General features: G+C 43.0%; 2 protein-coding genes and 1 non-coding gene across 4 annotated transcripts; 2 read left to right on the top strand and 1 right to left on the bottom strand.

Moving 5' to 3' along the window:
* Window positions 1-3,816: 3,816 nt before the first annotated feature.
* Window positions 3,817-7,933, top strand: LOC135598727 (uncharacterized). Of its 2 annotated transcripts, XM_065092989.1 has the most exons (3): window positions 3,817-6,459; window positions 6,591-7,120; window positions 7,208-7,933. In XM_065092989.1, exon 1 carries the CDS (start codon window positions 4,051-4,053, stop codon window positions 5,293-5,295), a length of 1,245 nt encoding a protein of 414 aa, XP_064949061.1. In that variant the 5' UTR covers window positions 3,817-4,050; the 3' UTR covers window positions 5,296-6,459; window positions 6,591-7,120; window positions 7,208-7,933. The 2 variants fall into 2 exon arrangements, with proteins under 2 accessions (XP_064949061.1, XP_064949060.1); XM_065092988.1 differs by having other exon boundaries at window positions 3,817-7,120.
* Window positions 7,934-8,055: 122 nt separating this feature from the next.
* On the top strand, window positions 8,056-9,523 carry LOC135598728 (putative F-box protein PP2-B12). Its single transcript, XM_065092990.1, has 3 exons — window positions 8,056-8,435; window positions 8,721-8,839; window positions 9,013-9,523. Exons 1-3 carry the CDS (start codon window positions 8,124-8,126, stop codon window positions 9,467-9,469), a joined length of 888 nt encoding a protein of 295 aa, XP_064949062.1. The 5' UTR covers window positions 8,056-8,123; the 3' UTR covers window positions 9,470-9,523.
* Window positions 9,524-9,575: 52 nt separating this feature from the next.
* On the bottom strand, window positions 9,576-9,662 carry TRNAM-CAU (transfer RNA methionine (anticodon CAU)). Its single transcript is given in 2 exon segments — window positions 9,576-9,611; window positions 9,625-9,662. It is a non-coding gene; the product is annotated as a tRNA-Met (tRNA).
* Between the last annotated feature and the right edge of the window lie 3,783 nt (window positions 9,663-13,445).

Raw genomic sequence — 13,445 nt, 5'->3', positions numbered from 1 at the left:
ATGTGGATACACTTACGAAACATGGAGACTTGTTTCAATCCGTGCACAGTAGCAGTACCCTACTGCGTCGGTGACCTTTTGCACACCCCAATAGTGACATCGATTGTTTTCAATCTAGTAATTACACCAAGCTACTTGTAGCTGCTATTCCAGCTTTTGGTAGGCTGGATCCAATCTGGTTCTTTTGTCGTTGTTGCTCGTATTCATATTCTCTAAACTTACTCTTCAAGATTAAAGATCATCATATTAACAATGGTAGTGCTGAGTGCATGTTTATTTCATTTGAAATCATTACGATGGATGGTAGGCATCAAGAACTCATAGAGAAGTGACAATAGAGGAGGAGATACTTCCAAACTAAAAACCCATATTAACTATCAAAACTCGAGTCTTTTTTTGGTTCTACCTTATTTCTTCTCATAGTTATATATCTAAAGCATCATATGAGTCATCTAAAAAAGCTTCTAAATCAAAATCTTATCTAATCACAAAATTTGATTTAATATTTCAATAATAAAAACGTAAATTTAAACTACCAAGTACTAACTTTGTTATCTTACCTTTATGTACTCTCTCCTGCATTTCTTGACTATGCAATGCAACCAGACAAATCTTTCACCAATCTACACATGGAATCATTTAGGTTGATGGCAAATGTGATCTCAGTCGATTACATGGTGGTGAAAGGAGAGGTCTTTAGAGTTTGCTCTTTAGACTCGAGCCCTCCGCCACTGCCATACTCATTGGAGCACATGCCATCTCATTCAGTGTCTCTTTAACAATCCAATCCACGCAAAAGTGACCTGAAAGGGGTAAGCATATAATTTTGCATTCAACTTCAAGTAGTCTTTGCCCTTTTCACCTCATCTACGCCTGGATTCTTTTCTCCAAGTGCCTTTTTTTCTTTCTTGATCTTCTCATCTGCAGAAGCCCTCTCCCTTCTTATTACTTAAACTGGCACATGGATTTTGATCTGTTTTGGGCAATCTGGGGGGTGTAGCTCGGGTCTTGACGCTGAAACCTGCATGGCAAGAGATCAAAGCCGTCTCAGATCAAATGCATTCCTCTGTTGCTGCCTCTTCTGCCTCCTCCTCCTCCTTTCCTTGCTTCAACCACAGATTCAGCTCAAGATCAACATTAATGTCTCGTTCACCAGTAGTAGCAGCAGCAGCAGTAGCAGTAGGCGACTTCTGTCACCTTCCTCGTCTCGATCCATGAAGCGACGTCCAAATAGCCACAACTCGACTTCTGAGTTCGAAGCAAGCAAGCACGAAGTCCCCAGCGGCCCAAACCCAGTCTCTAACAGGTAGCTTCCGCGATCGCCATCACCGGCGTCCACCATCACTTTCACAGTTAGCATCTTTTGCTCCTCCGTTAATGCAGTCGTTTGTCTATTATGATTGTAATTGTCAATGTTGCTCTTTCCATCACTTGTATTATGGCGATCAAGACCGAGGATTTTGTGTGTGTGTGTGTATGAAGCGATCTCTACTTTTTTACTTCAAGCAAAATGTATATATCTATGATCGACACAGCTTCTTTCTTGCTATGTTCAACGAAGCTTTTATGGTTTTCTTCTGCATATATTACATAACTATGTAAGATTCATTACTAACTAAGTTTTCTTTTTTCCTGTGATATGTAGATTCTTGTTAAACAACTTGGTATCTTTTACAGTAATATGTGATCATATGTTTCCATGTAGCCTATTATCAACGTGAATATTCACGAGTAGAGTCATCAAAATACTCCTTTTTAACTGCTCGTCACGAGGACACAGGAACATGGCTTGCAGAGGCAAATGCTAACAAAAGCTGGTTCCTGATGCTGGTATGGCTTGCAGTGCCATATCTTCCATGTTTGCTCGGACAGTGTTCTGAGCCAGGGAACAGGTCCACGGATCGGAGGTGTCATAAGCACTCTTAACTTTTAGCTGGCCACTGTTGGGTTACTCTCTCTTGTCTTGTTGAAGAAGGGATCCAAGGAAGGCAGCAGCTGTCAGTGTGACTCTGGCTATATGATTTGGTAATAATTCTTGTATCGGATCGATTCAGTACCTTTCCTTGGAATGATTGAATATGGATCGAGGTGAAGTAAGTTTGTGTCATTGATCGTATAATGGTCATCCACCACGTATTCAGTATCGTATAATCGTCACGTATGACTTTGCATGTCAACTTTGGATTGGTTCTGATGGTCCCAGGTGAACATAACAAAGTGGTACTCCTCTTCTTTTGGCGTATCCCAAAAGAAATAAAAATGACAAGTCTCTATCCGAAGAATTTGGAGATCCAAAACGTCCTTCACCTTAAATCGCTACTCTCTCTCTCTCTCTCTGAACCGTGGGTTGACGTGGGTGAGCCTGGATTCAAGGTCAGATCCAGCAAGTGCAGCCGGCCCGACCCATTGAAACAGAAGTAAACATCGTTACTTCTATCCGATTCCAAATTCACAGCATTGCGCCACCCACACAGAAAGTTCAAGGCCGCCACATATCTCTCCTGCGTGGGACGAAGACTCCCAACTCTCTGCTTTCCTGTGTCAGCAGTATGAGCTGCTTCTTCGGAGCTCGTTCCAGGGTCGACCGGCAGCTCATCTCGCTCCTCGTTCCTCGCTCCTTTACGGTTGCCTCATGTGGACTCGCTGGCTGTTCGCCATTACAGTTGCCTCGTGTGGACTTAGCTGTTCGGCATCCCTCCATCATGATACCAGCACGGGAGAAGGAGACGACGCCTAGTATTCCTTACCGGACCGATGATATTACAAACCGTACGAGATCTCATACCTTCTCAAACGTTTTCATTTAGTCATTGTTAAATTGGATATAAAATTATTTTGACGGATATAGATTATACTATATCCGTAATTTACGTTGAATATTTTGCGTAAATAATTTAAGTTCAATGAATTAATTATCTCATCAGGTCGAATCATAATAACTAGTATTAGAAACGATATAGCCATTGAGTTATAATAAACGATTCGAGTAAAAAACAATTATTCATTAACAAAATCCAATAACAAATAACAAACCGTTCCTCCGTCCGTCGGCTGCCTTTGCCACGCATGGAATCCCTCTTTGGATTCTTCGTCAGCTTTTCCCTATTTCACATCGATTTATTTGTCATGTCGTATGGTCTACTTGGTCCTTCCTGACACAGTCCAAGTCACGCCCGGGGGCAGTACATCCTCGTCCTTCCTTGCGACCCACCGTATCGGTGGGAAGAACGAAATTACCATATTAGAAAATTGACCAACCGGTACAGAGTTAGGACATGTCATGTGCCGGTATACTGTATCACATATGCCGTGGTGCCTCTTTCCAACCACCTGATTCAACCACTCCGCTGGGTGGCATTAACTGTGGTAACTAACACACCTCTCCTCTATCGCTTTTTGTCGCATTCACCACCCACGAACACGTCGCACGTATGTTTTCCATCTTACCAAGTTTAATATTTACTCCCACTTCTTGATATTTAGAAGGAGTTTTCCACCACTTACCGTATCGTAACTTAAATAAATCAAAACAATAAATAATTAGAGGAAAAGAATTTGAAGAACAAAAGATAAGAAAGAGAGTTTGTTGTGTCCCGCCAAATCTCCTGGCCCTACGTAGCAAAAAGAATACTTCGGACCCACCATTTATCTAATCCACCGACGAGAAGACGAGATCTGCGTAACACCGAGTCATATACGTCCTTTCCCTTGTGTGTTGGTGGGGTCGGAGCACACGTGTCACTGGGAGAAAAAAGCCCGCTCGCTGGCTGAGCTGTATCACACAAGGCGCGAGAGAGGCGAGCTCCGCTCCCGCCGTCACTGACACTACACCTATTAGGTCCTCACCCTGCGACACGCCTCTCTCTCTCTCTCGTATCTTCCGTTCGCAACGATTTCGCTCTTCCTCAGTCTCATCACCGCGCCAACATAAATTGAAATATCATGAAGCGGTTCCCCTTCGCGTCAGCCTGTTTACCAAGAGATGGATTCGATAGAAAAGAGAAGGAGGCGGCTCAAAATAGAAAACCGCAGAAATAGAATAGATAGAGGATGGACTCGCCCCCCGTTCATCTCAACAACGCGCCACCGCCTCCGCCTCAAGCCACCTCTCCTTGCCGCGTCAGGCTCATGGTCAGCTACGGTGGTCGAATCCAGCCCCGTCGCTACGACAACAGTAGGCTTTCTTACGTCGGCGGAGAAACCAAGATCCTCTCCCTTGACCGCTCCGCCCGCTTCCCTGCCCTTCTCTCCAAACTTGCCTCCATCACCGCCTTCGTGAGCCCACTCTGCCTGAAGTACCAGCTCCCCGGTGAGGATCTCGACGCCCTCGTCTCCGTCACCGACGACGACGACCTCGACCACTTGATGGCCGAGTACGACCTCCTCCATCGCACCTCCTCCACCAAGCCCTCGCCCCGTCTCCGCCTCTTTCTCTTCCCCGTCGGTCCCCCTCCCCCGCGCCCCTCGGCGGCCCTCCTCGACGCCGCCCGCTCGGAACGTCAGTGGTTCCTCGATGCCCTCAACGCCGTGCCAGCCCCACCCTCCCCGCCGCCTGCGCCGCCCACCACGCTGGATGCCTCGCAGAGCCCCGACTTCCTTTTCGGCCTCGACTATGACTACCTCACTACCGCAGTGGGTAAGGTCACCGCAGATCCTCAGTCCCTGTCGTCGGTGCTGGAGAATCTTCCCCTCGAGGCGCCAACGAAGCCCGATCTGGTCAAGGATGAGAGCGGAAAACCAATCGCGGGAGGTGCTGATTCGGTCGCCGCTTCTCCCGCCGTGGTATCTACGGGGGAGATCCAGCGACAGAGTCCGGATCTTGATAAGCCAAAGATGGCCGATAATCCTCCGCCGGTGGTCCCGTGCAACAGCAGCGAGGAGAACCTACCTAGGGTAAGAGCACCGGAGGTCATCGCTGCGCCGCCACCCTCGACGGCAGTGTACTGGCAGGAGCAGCGCGGAGGTGCATCGGTCGGAAGGTACGCCTTGTCGGCTCCCGTCGGCGATCAGACCGTGTACCTAATTCAGGCGTCACCGGCCGGCTACCCAGCGATCTACACTGCAGCGCCAAGAGTGGTGCCGGCGAAGGCCTTCTGCGAGGCTGCGGCTCCCGGTCTGGTATCGACGAAGCTGGTGGGAGGCTGTGGCAAGCTGATGACCCGGCTGGAGGCATACGCAGCAGCAACAGCGGGGCAGGTGGCGTACGATAGAACGGAGCGGGTGGTTTACGACCCGAGCGTCGCACCGACGTATCAGACGGTCACGAGCCCTCGATCCCGCCGATGCGGCCGTTAGAGCTACGAAGGCGTCAGAGATATCTCGATCGACTCCGGAGAAAAAACAAATAAACATAGGTCTCTATTCCTCTTCTTTGTTCTGTTCATTCCTTTCTCTTCTTTTCCCCTTCTTTTTTTCTTTCTTATCTGTATATTTGTTTTTCGAGAAAATGTTATTGCTGGTGAGTTGGTTTTTTTTTTTTTTTTTTTTTTTTGGGACCCCTCTGGGCTTTAGAACGTATGTAAATATGGAGATTTTTAGTAGTCAGTAGGTAGATGAGTAAGTGTGTGAGTGAGACTTTGGGATATTTCTGTGTCGGGTGCCGGCGTGAGTGCTTTTAAGGCTCACGATAATGATATTTGGATATTTACTTGTGGAAGTGTAGTGCAAGAATTGTACGGTCGGTATTCGGTTTCATATCATGGCCAGCATATTCTGTTCCCCAACCTTTTCCTCACCTTCGCATCGAAGAAACCGTCCCTGCCAAGTCCTTTTCTACGTGTCCATTTGGTCTGGAGTCCAAATGTAACGGTAGAAAGAAAAGAGGACCAAAGTAGGAACGGACGATGGATGAACATGAATGAGAGGAGACCATGTAACCTCGACAAACTTGAATGAGTTCCTACACGCGGCTACTCAAGCTCAGGTTCGAACGGCGCACTCTAACCGCCACCGACCCCATCTCTCTCCGGGCGTACGCCGGCCTTCGTTCAACGGCCCCGCGACGCGGCATCCGAATCCCTCTCGTTGGCCCCTTTGCCCTTTCCTCCGCCGCCCGCGCTGCTGCCTCCGCCGACGACCACCACTTCGTCGGCGGCCTCCACGTCGTCGCCGTTGTCTGTGGTCTCTACGTCCACGTCGTCGTCGCCGCGGCCAACCTCGACTCCTGCGCCAAATGCGGCGACGTGCATTCGTCCCGTAGGATGTTCGACGCAATGCCTCACAGAAACATTGTCTCTTGGAATGCTATGATCTCCGGCTACGCGAACGCCGGGTTGGGCGTCTTGGCGCTGGAGCTGGAGCTGTTTCGACTTATGAGATGCTCCGAATTCCAGTTGGGCGCTGATTGAGTACACAGTGGCGAGCGGCCTGACCGCATGCTGGGGGATTAGTGATATGTGGACTGGTGCTCAGATTCATGGCTATGCTGCGAGGGCAGGATTCGAGACAGACCAAGCGGTGGTGAGTGCCTTGGCGAACATGTTCTTTAGGTGTGGGGACGTTGAGAGCGCGCAGAGAGCTATGGAGGGGAGAGAAAATTCTTGCTTGAGTTCTGAACTCATGATGATTAAAGGTTATGTTGCCAATGGCAGGTATTCTGATGCTCCTGAGTTGGTTGTTCGGTGTGCCTTGGAGATCTTGTGGATATGATTGCTATGGACAGCAGTGTCCTGGTTTCCATTTTAACTGTGTCTGCTCATCTCGGGTTGCACAGAGTTGGGAAGCAGGTCCATGGTCATATCGTTGCACTGGGCACCGGTGAGTATGGCTCTTTATGTACCGGTGATAATGCTGTTCTTTGGAGCTGTCATGGAAGCTCGGTCTGTGCTTGACGGTTTTACGTGAAAGGCATGTTGCTTGCTGTAACTCGATGATCATTGGGTACATTTGTAATGGACTAGAAGAAGTTCGTTGGTTCTTCGATGGCATGACCGACTATGTCCAGCAAGAATTGCCGCAAGAGGGGTTGAGTTTGCTGGCTAGTTTGTACCGTGAAGATGGATTGGTTCAGCGTTTTTCACTGGCAAGCAGATCCATGCTCAAGCTCTGAGGACAGGAATTCAAGATGGTCACAATTCTGTAGTCATAGAAACAACTCTCGTTGACATGTATGCCAAGTCAGGTGACATACTATGCACGAAGAGTCTTTGATAGGATGGAGAAGAAGAATGTACTGTCTTATACATTTCTCTGTCCAACATTTATGCAGGTTTTCGGAGAGGCGTGGAGGAAGCAAGGTGTTGATGGGGAGCCTGGACCGAGCCAAATCCAAGTTGCAGCTGGTACTTTGGATGTAGACGATGATGCGATTCTATGTATGTGCTTTATATCATAAAACTTTAAACCAAGGTAAATTTTTGCCACTTAACTGAAAGATATCTATGTACTGAATGGTGAAGAACTCTATGTTGAAGGTTTGAGGTCATTGGTATTTTATCTGAGTTGCTGTGGGTTAAACACCAATGAGGTGCTGTGTCCAAGCAATTACACCGGATGCCGATATTGTGAGATTGTGGTCTGTCATTTCACTCGTTGTTGGTCATCATATTACCTTCTGTGCCTACATAGATGTGAATTTGATGGTACATTTTCTTATGTTGGTCGTGCGTATCCATTACAAGAGATCTCAGTTGCTTGAGTGCAGTTTATGTTACCAGACTCTGATTCAGTTGTATGATTCTGGTTTCTTCCTATACTGCTTTAAGTTCTACAAAGAGTTGAGCCTGCCTAGAGAGTTGACCACCGTTCTACCTCGCTAAAGGAAGCAGAAAGCCCAAAGGTTAATAGTCCAATCTTGGATGGCTTTCTCGTGTTATGATGACTTTTCTAAATAAGAAAAAGAGGTATTTATCACTTTAGTATTTTTTTATAATAGGTCAACGTTGATATATTGTTTTTCTTTTGGCTTTCCGTGAGAGTATACCTTTTGTTTTAGTTGTTGCCTCAACGTGTCTTTCTTGTCTGAATTACCTGTTGACGCGTTCATATTGTCTCCGTGCCCCCACGCTTTCTTTTTATTCTTCGATGCTAAGCAACTTAGCCCACCGTCTTCCGTCTTGCGTTTGGAAACATATATATATAGACGGAACCGGTTCTCTTTCCTTTTAACTCACTTTTTACGCATCATGCAGAGAGGAATGCCAGATTCATCGCGATCGACCGATCTATCTCGGATGGCAGACTCGGGTATCGAGAGGCTTCCCGAGGGATGCATCGCCCAAGCCATCTCCCTCACGGCCCCCCGGGACGCCTGCCGCTCCTCCGGCGTCTCCTCTGCCTTTCGCTCCGCCGCCGCCTCCGACACCGTCTGGGAACGATTCCTGCCCTCCGATTGCCACTCCATCCTCTCCCGCGCCGTCCACCCCGTGGAGTACTCCTCCAAGCGCGACCTCTTCTTCCTCCTCTGCGATTCCGTCCTCATCGATGGCGGCAAGATGGTACCACCCTCCTTCCCCCTCGAATCGACCGATCTATTTCCACTTCTCTATCTCGATTATATGTTGTTTCTCTTTAGGGTTGTATTTGTGCGATTAATGGTTTTACCCCTGTTTTCTTCCTTAATTGATGAATTCGGATCTCTGTGTGGAATTTATCCAAGATGAAAGGACAACCGTGATCTTGCAGATTTCGCGTCACCGAACCGATCATCCTCCGTCGAGTAGACCGCATTTAGGGATTCCGTATGTAGTCGATGATCGTTGATGTTTATGTTGGTTTTGCAGAGTTTCTGGTTGGAGAGGTCCAGTGGGGTCAAGTGCTACATGCTCTCCGCCTCTGCGCTGTCCATCATATGGGGAGACACCCCCCAATACTGGAAGTGGGTTTCCCTGCCCGATTCCAGGTATCTACTTCTCCTCCTTCCTCCTCCTCCTCATGAATATACAGTGATTGTGTTGAGAAATGAAGCATATGCGATACTATTACATGCTTTGAATTGTGTTTTAGCGCGTTCCAAACTATACAACCTTAAAGAACTGGCTCTTGTGGTTGTGTTTTTGATTTCCTGTGTGCAAGGTTCTCAGAGGTCGCCCAACTGCTGGCCGTATGCTGGTTGGAGATTCGTGGGAGGATCCAGAGTAAAATGCTCTCCCCGAGAACAACTTACGCTGCCTATCTTATCTTCAAACTAGCTGATTCGTCGCGTGGTCTCGGCCATCCACCCCACGAAACATCCGTCACGGTTGGAGCGCAATCATCCACCAGAGCGATCCGCTTGCAGCCCCGTGGCACGGATAGGCACGCTTTGAGGATGGTGAACTTTCCAGGAGGAGCTCCCGAAGCGGAAGAGGAGGAACTCGGTGGGCGGGCAAGGGAGGACGGGTGGATGGAGGCGGAGATGGGCGAGTTCTACAATGAGGACGGGGAGGACGAGGAGGTGGTGATGAGTTGGATGGAAGTGAAAGGAGGGCATTGGAAGAAGGGTCTCATCGTCGAGGGCATCGAGATAAGGCCTAAAACTTTGGCCATATAGCCTTACGTAATTGTATCGACTTCCAAAGAATAATCCTAAATAATTTGTCACAAATGTTTTCCAATTTGAAAATTAAGTCATAACAGCTTGGCATTAAAAAAAGATTTGGGGTGAGAGAGGCTCGAACTCTCGACCTCAGGATTCCTCAAATAAGCTATGAGACCTACGCGCTAACCAACTGCGCCACCACCCCTTGTGATCCAGATGTTGGATCGAACAGATAAGATTATTTGGGTTGGACCGAGATGATGCTCTCAGTGTGTCGACTGAACTAAACCAAAGGACGGCTTCATTTGCAAGCGGCTCTGCGAGACCACATGTGCAAAATAGCAATGTGATGCTACGACGGAGTCAACGATGGGAAATCGGTGTTAAACTCTCACGAGTCCTTCCTGATTTTGACTCGACCCCACGAGCCAACCAATCCGAAATCACTGCATACTGTGATCGGAATGGTTCGCATTAAACAGAACAGATGAATGCTGGCCTTCAACGGAACATGAGGCAACATCGATCTCACCGACGAGCAAACCCTTTAAACTGAGTTAGACTCGACAGTGTCAATTCGATCAAAACGTTTGATGTTTTTAGATTGTTGTGGGTGAATTCAACTCTTTCAATTTCTATCAATATAAAGATATAATATATTCCTATTTTAATCTTCATCTCTCACACATTAATATTTCATTACAAAATGATACTCTACTCGTGTCTTCTCTGCTAATGCATCATCCTACTACTCGCCATGCTTACTCCCGCAGTCTGCACCTCCACCGTCTAAATCTGTGTGCCCATACACTTCCATCGCCGTTCATCGTCTATCTCAAGTACGTATTGCTTTGTACAAAAGAATGTCAATTACTAGTATTGTATACACAATGACTGTCATATCAACTAGTTCATCATATGCCATATACTTTTAGCTGTGTTGCCCGTGCCAAATTGATTGAGCTCATCTGGCGTCTCTACTTCTCGTTTAAGGTTCGTAGCTTCGCTTCGGCAACACTGGATCAATTTTTATTCTCTCTCTATGTAGACTCGTCGTCATTAATATTTTGATTTCAGCAGGTCGAATTGGGGACAGACAAGTAATTAAAACCGAGCGATGGAAGTGACAGACTAATGTTAAGGCGTTCCTGTTCGAACACCTGATCGCAAAATCAAACGGCAATATCTCTATCGTCTTCGTTGGACGAAGGTATCGGTGACCAAGAACGTGTGGGTCTAAACCCTGTCATTGTTTTAAAAAAAATGATTAACTTGCATTTTTATTAAAAGTGTATATAAATTAATATACACAATGAAAAATTATAAAATAGTAATTATATTTTTTTAAAAAAAATTAATAATATATATAATATTTATTTAAATCATTTTGTAATATAGGATATGAGATCATAGTCCAATTATAATAATATGCTATCATAAATGTTATGATTTAGAATTATTATAATATATTATTAACAGAGAGGATCATAATTTATTTATCTAAATAATATCCTTCCTAATATACCCCTATAAGATGGTGCTTCAATCAAAGACATTATCGATGTGTGCATCCAAGTTGATGCGTCCGACCTACAAACATGGAGCGTTCAGCAGAAACCTAACTCGCAAGATGAGATTTCGAACGCTCTTGTATCGGATGAACTAAACGACGCGTTTCGAGCCTCTCTTGCAAGTGCCCCGAAGTATGTTTTTGGAAAGAACAAATGATAGGAAATCTATTATCAGCTGACAAGTGGTTGTCACTTGAGATCTAAGTGACCCTCCACTCACATTCAAAGCAAGGAAACAAAATCATCTTTCTTGTCCACTATAATAAGGAAGACAATTACTAGGTTCTTTCTCATCTATTATTATAAAAAAAAGAAACCATAAGCTTTTTTCTCATCCGAAAGACAATCATAAGCTTCTTTCTAATCTATTATGATGAAGAAAGCAATCACAAACTCCCTTTCTTTAGGAAGGTATAAAAAACTTAAACCCAATATAAGAGATTTCTTTTAAACTATTCAAACCTACATTTGGAGATCTCAAATTACTAATTTAAATATTGGAGGGATCGAATCGAAAAATCTCTCTCGGTCTTTACGTAGGTGACACCTTAGAAGTAACATTTCAATCTTAGAAGCACCGTATTTTTACATCGAGAGCATGATATTTTAATCTCAAACACATATCAAACATTTCTACACACAAGGGTCTCGATGTCAATGATATATATATATATATATATATATATATATATATATATATATATATATATATATATATATATATATATATATATATATATATATATATATATATATATATATATATATATATATAACTCACATTAATATCCTTGTAATAATCCTAAGTTAATGCTACTAAATACTAATCATACTTACTTAAGAACCTGAAAAGAAAAAGAATACAAATTTTCTCTGTTACTTCCACCAATTATTTAGAGGCGCTACGAACATCAATTTGACCTTCAATGTCATCGACGGATATTAACTCTAATTTTCTTATATGTGCAGATTCTTCAGCTATGCATGCAACTTTTCTCCTAACATAAAGAATTGAAAACTCTTTTATCCTTACAAAAACTCACTTGGCTACATTTATGCAACAAATGCACGAATTCAAACTCTCTTTCTTCTGTTAAGATAGAGTTCAGATTTTTAGTTGCAGCGAAAATGTCAAATCGAAAGAACAGTAGAAAGTTTTGTACAACCGTCTCACTACCATTGTATAATATATATATATATATATATATATATATATATATATATATATATATATATATATATATATATATATATATATATATATATATATATATATATATATATATATATAATATCTCAAGTTAGACCCCAATTAGACTAATCATATCAAATTAAATTTTAATATTTTAAATTATTAAAGAGTAATTAAAATATATGAATTAAAGAATTTAAATACATGATCTTAAATTTAAAATTAATTAAATCATAAAAATTCATACATAATTCTTGAAATATAGATATATCTAATTAAATAAATTAAAACTTTTATGATAATTCAAAAATAAGAATTTTAATAATTAAATCAATCATGAGATTCACTGAAGCGAGATCATTATAAGTTAAATAATCATTCTAACATCACAAATCAATTATAATTATTTATTAATAATAAAATTTTAAAATTAAAATATTATTATGCATCATAAAATTATAACAATCATAATATCAAAGATTTCAAAACATGAATCAAAGTTGATTAGGAGGGAGGAGGAGCCCCTTTTATATAAGAAAGGATGAGATGGTCAGTAATAATTTATTTTTAATTTTAATTTATTTTTATTTTACATTCACACATAAAAATATAATATTCATTTCTTATGGTTCATACACAAAAATAAAATATAAACTATTTACATCCTAAAAATCATGTCCCTTATTAGGAAATAAATAAATTAATAGATAAGAGAATATCATTGATTGTTAATTGATCTTATATTCCCTATAAATACTAATCTGAAAAGAAAAAAATATTAATATAAATTTGACTTCCAATGTAATTGACAAATATTAACTCTAATTTTATTATATATGCAAATTCTTCAGCTTTGCAATATGCAATTTTTCTCCTAACATAAAGAATTGAAAACTCTTTTATCCTTAGAAAAACTCACTTAGTTACATTTATGCAATGCGCCAAATGGAATTCAAATTCTCTTTCTTCTGTTAAGATAGAGTTCAGATTTTTTAATTGCAGCGAAATTGCCAAATCAAAAGAATAGCAACAGAAAGATTTTTACAACCGTATCTCTCTCACTGTATCTAAGTAGTATTCCCTTCCGCTGCCGATCCATTTCTCGCTTGCATATACGTGTTTCCAAATGCTCCAATTGAGGTGGCATCTCTCTCACTGTATCCACACTAAGTAGTATTCCCTTCCGCTGCCGATCCATTTCTCGCTTGCATATACGTGTTTCCAA

Source organism: Musa acuminata, chromosome BXJ2-1, assembly GCF_036884655.1.
Source record: "Musa acuminata AAA Group cultivar baxijiao chromosome BXJ2-1, Cavendish_Baxijiao_AAA, whole genome shotgun sequence".
In the NCBI taxonomy this organism is placed as follows: domain Eukaryota; kingdom Viridiplantae; phylum Streptophyta; class Magnoliopsida; order Zingiberales; family Musaceae; genus Musa; species Musa acuminata.
This window is presented reverse-complemented; position numbering and strand designations above follow the sequence as displayed.

Bases quoted from the DNA above. Each gene is read 5' to 3' on its own strand.
- LOC135598727 (XM_065092989.1), top strand. From the start codon at position 4,051: ATGGACTCGCCCCCCGTTCATCTCAACAACGCGCCACCGCCTCCGCCT.
- LOC135598728 (XM_065092990.1), top strand. From the start codon at position 8,124: ATGCAGAGAGGAATGCCAGATTCATCGCGATCGACCGATCTATCTCGG. The intron at 8,436-8,720 runs GTACCACCCTCC...TTGGTTTTGCAG, and splicing joins TCATCGATGGCGGCAAGATG to AGTTTCTGGTTGGAGAGGTC. The intron at 8,840-9,012 runs GTATCTACTTCT...CCTGTGTGCAAG, and splicing joins GTTTCCCTGCCCGATTCCAG to GTTCTCAGAGGTCGCCCAAC.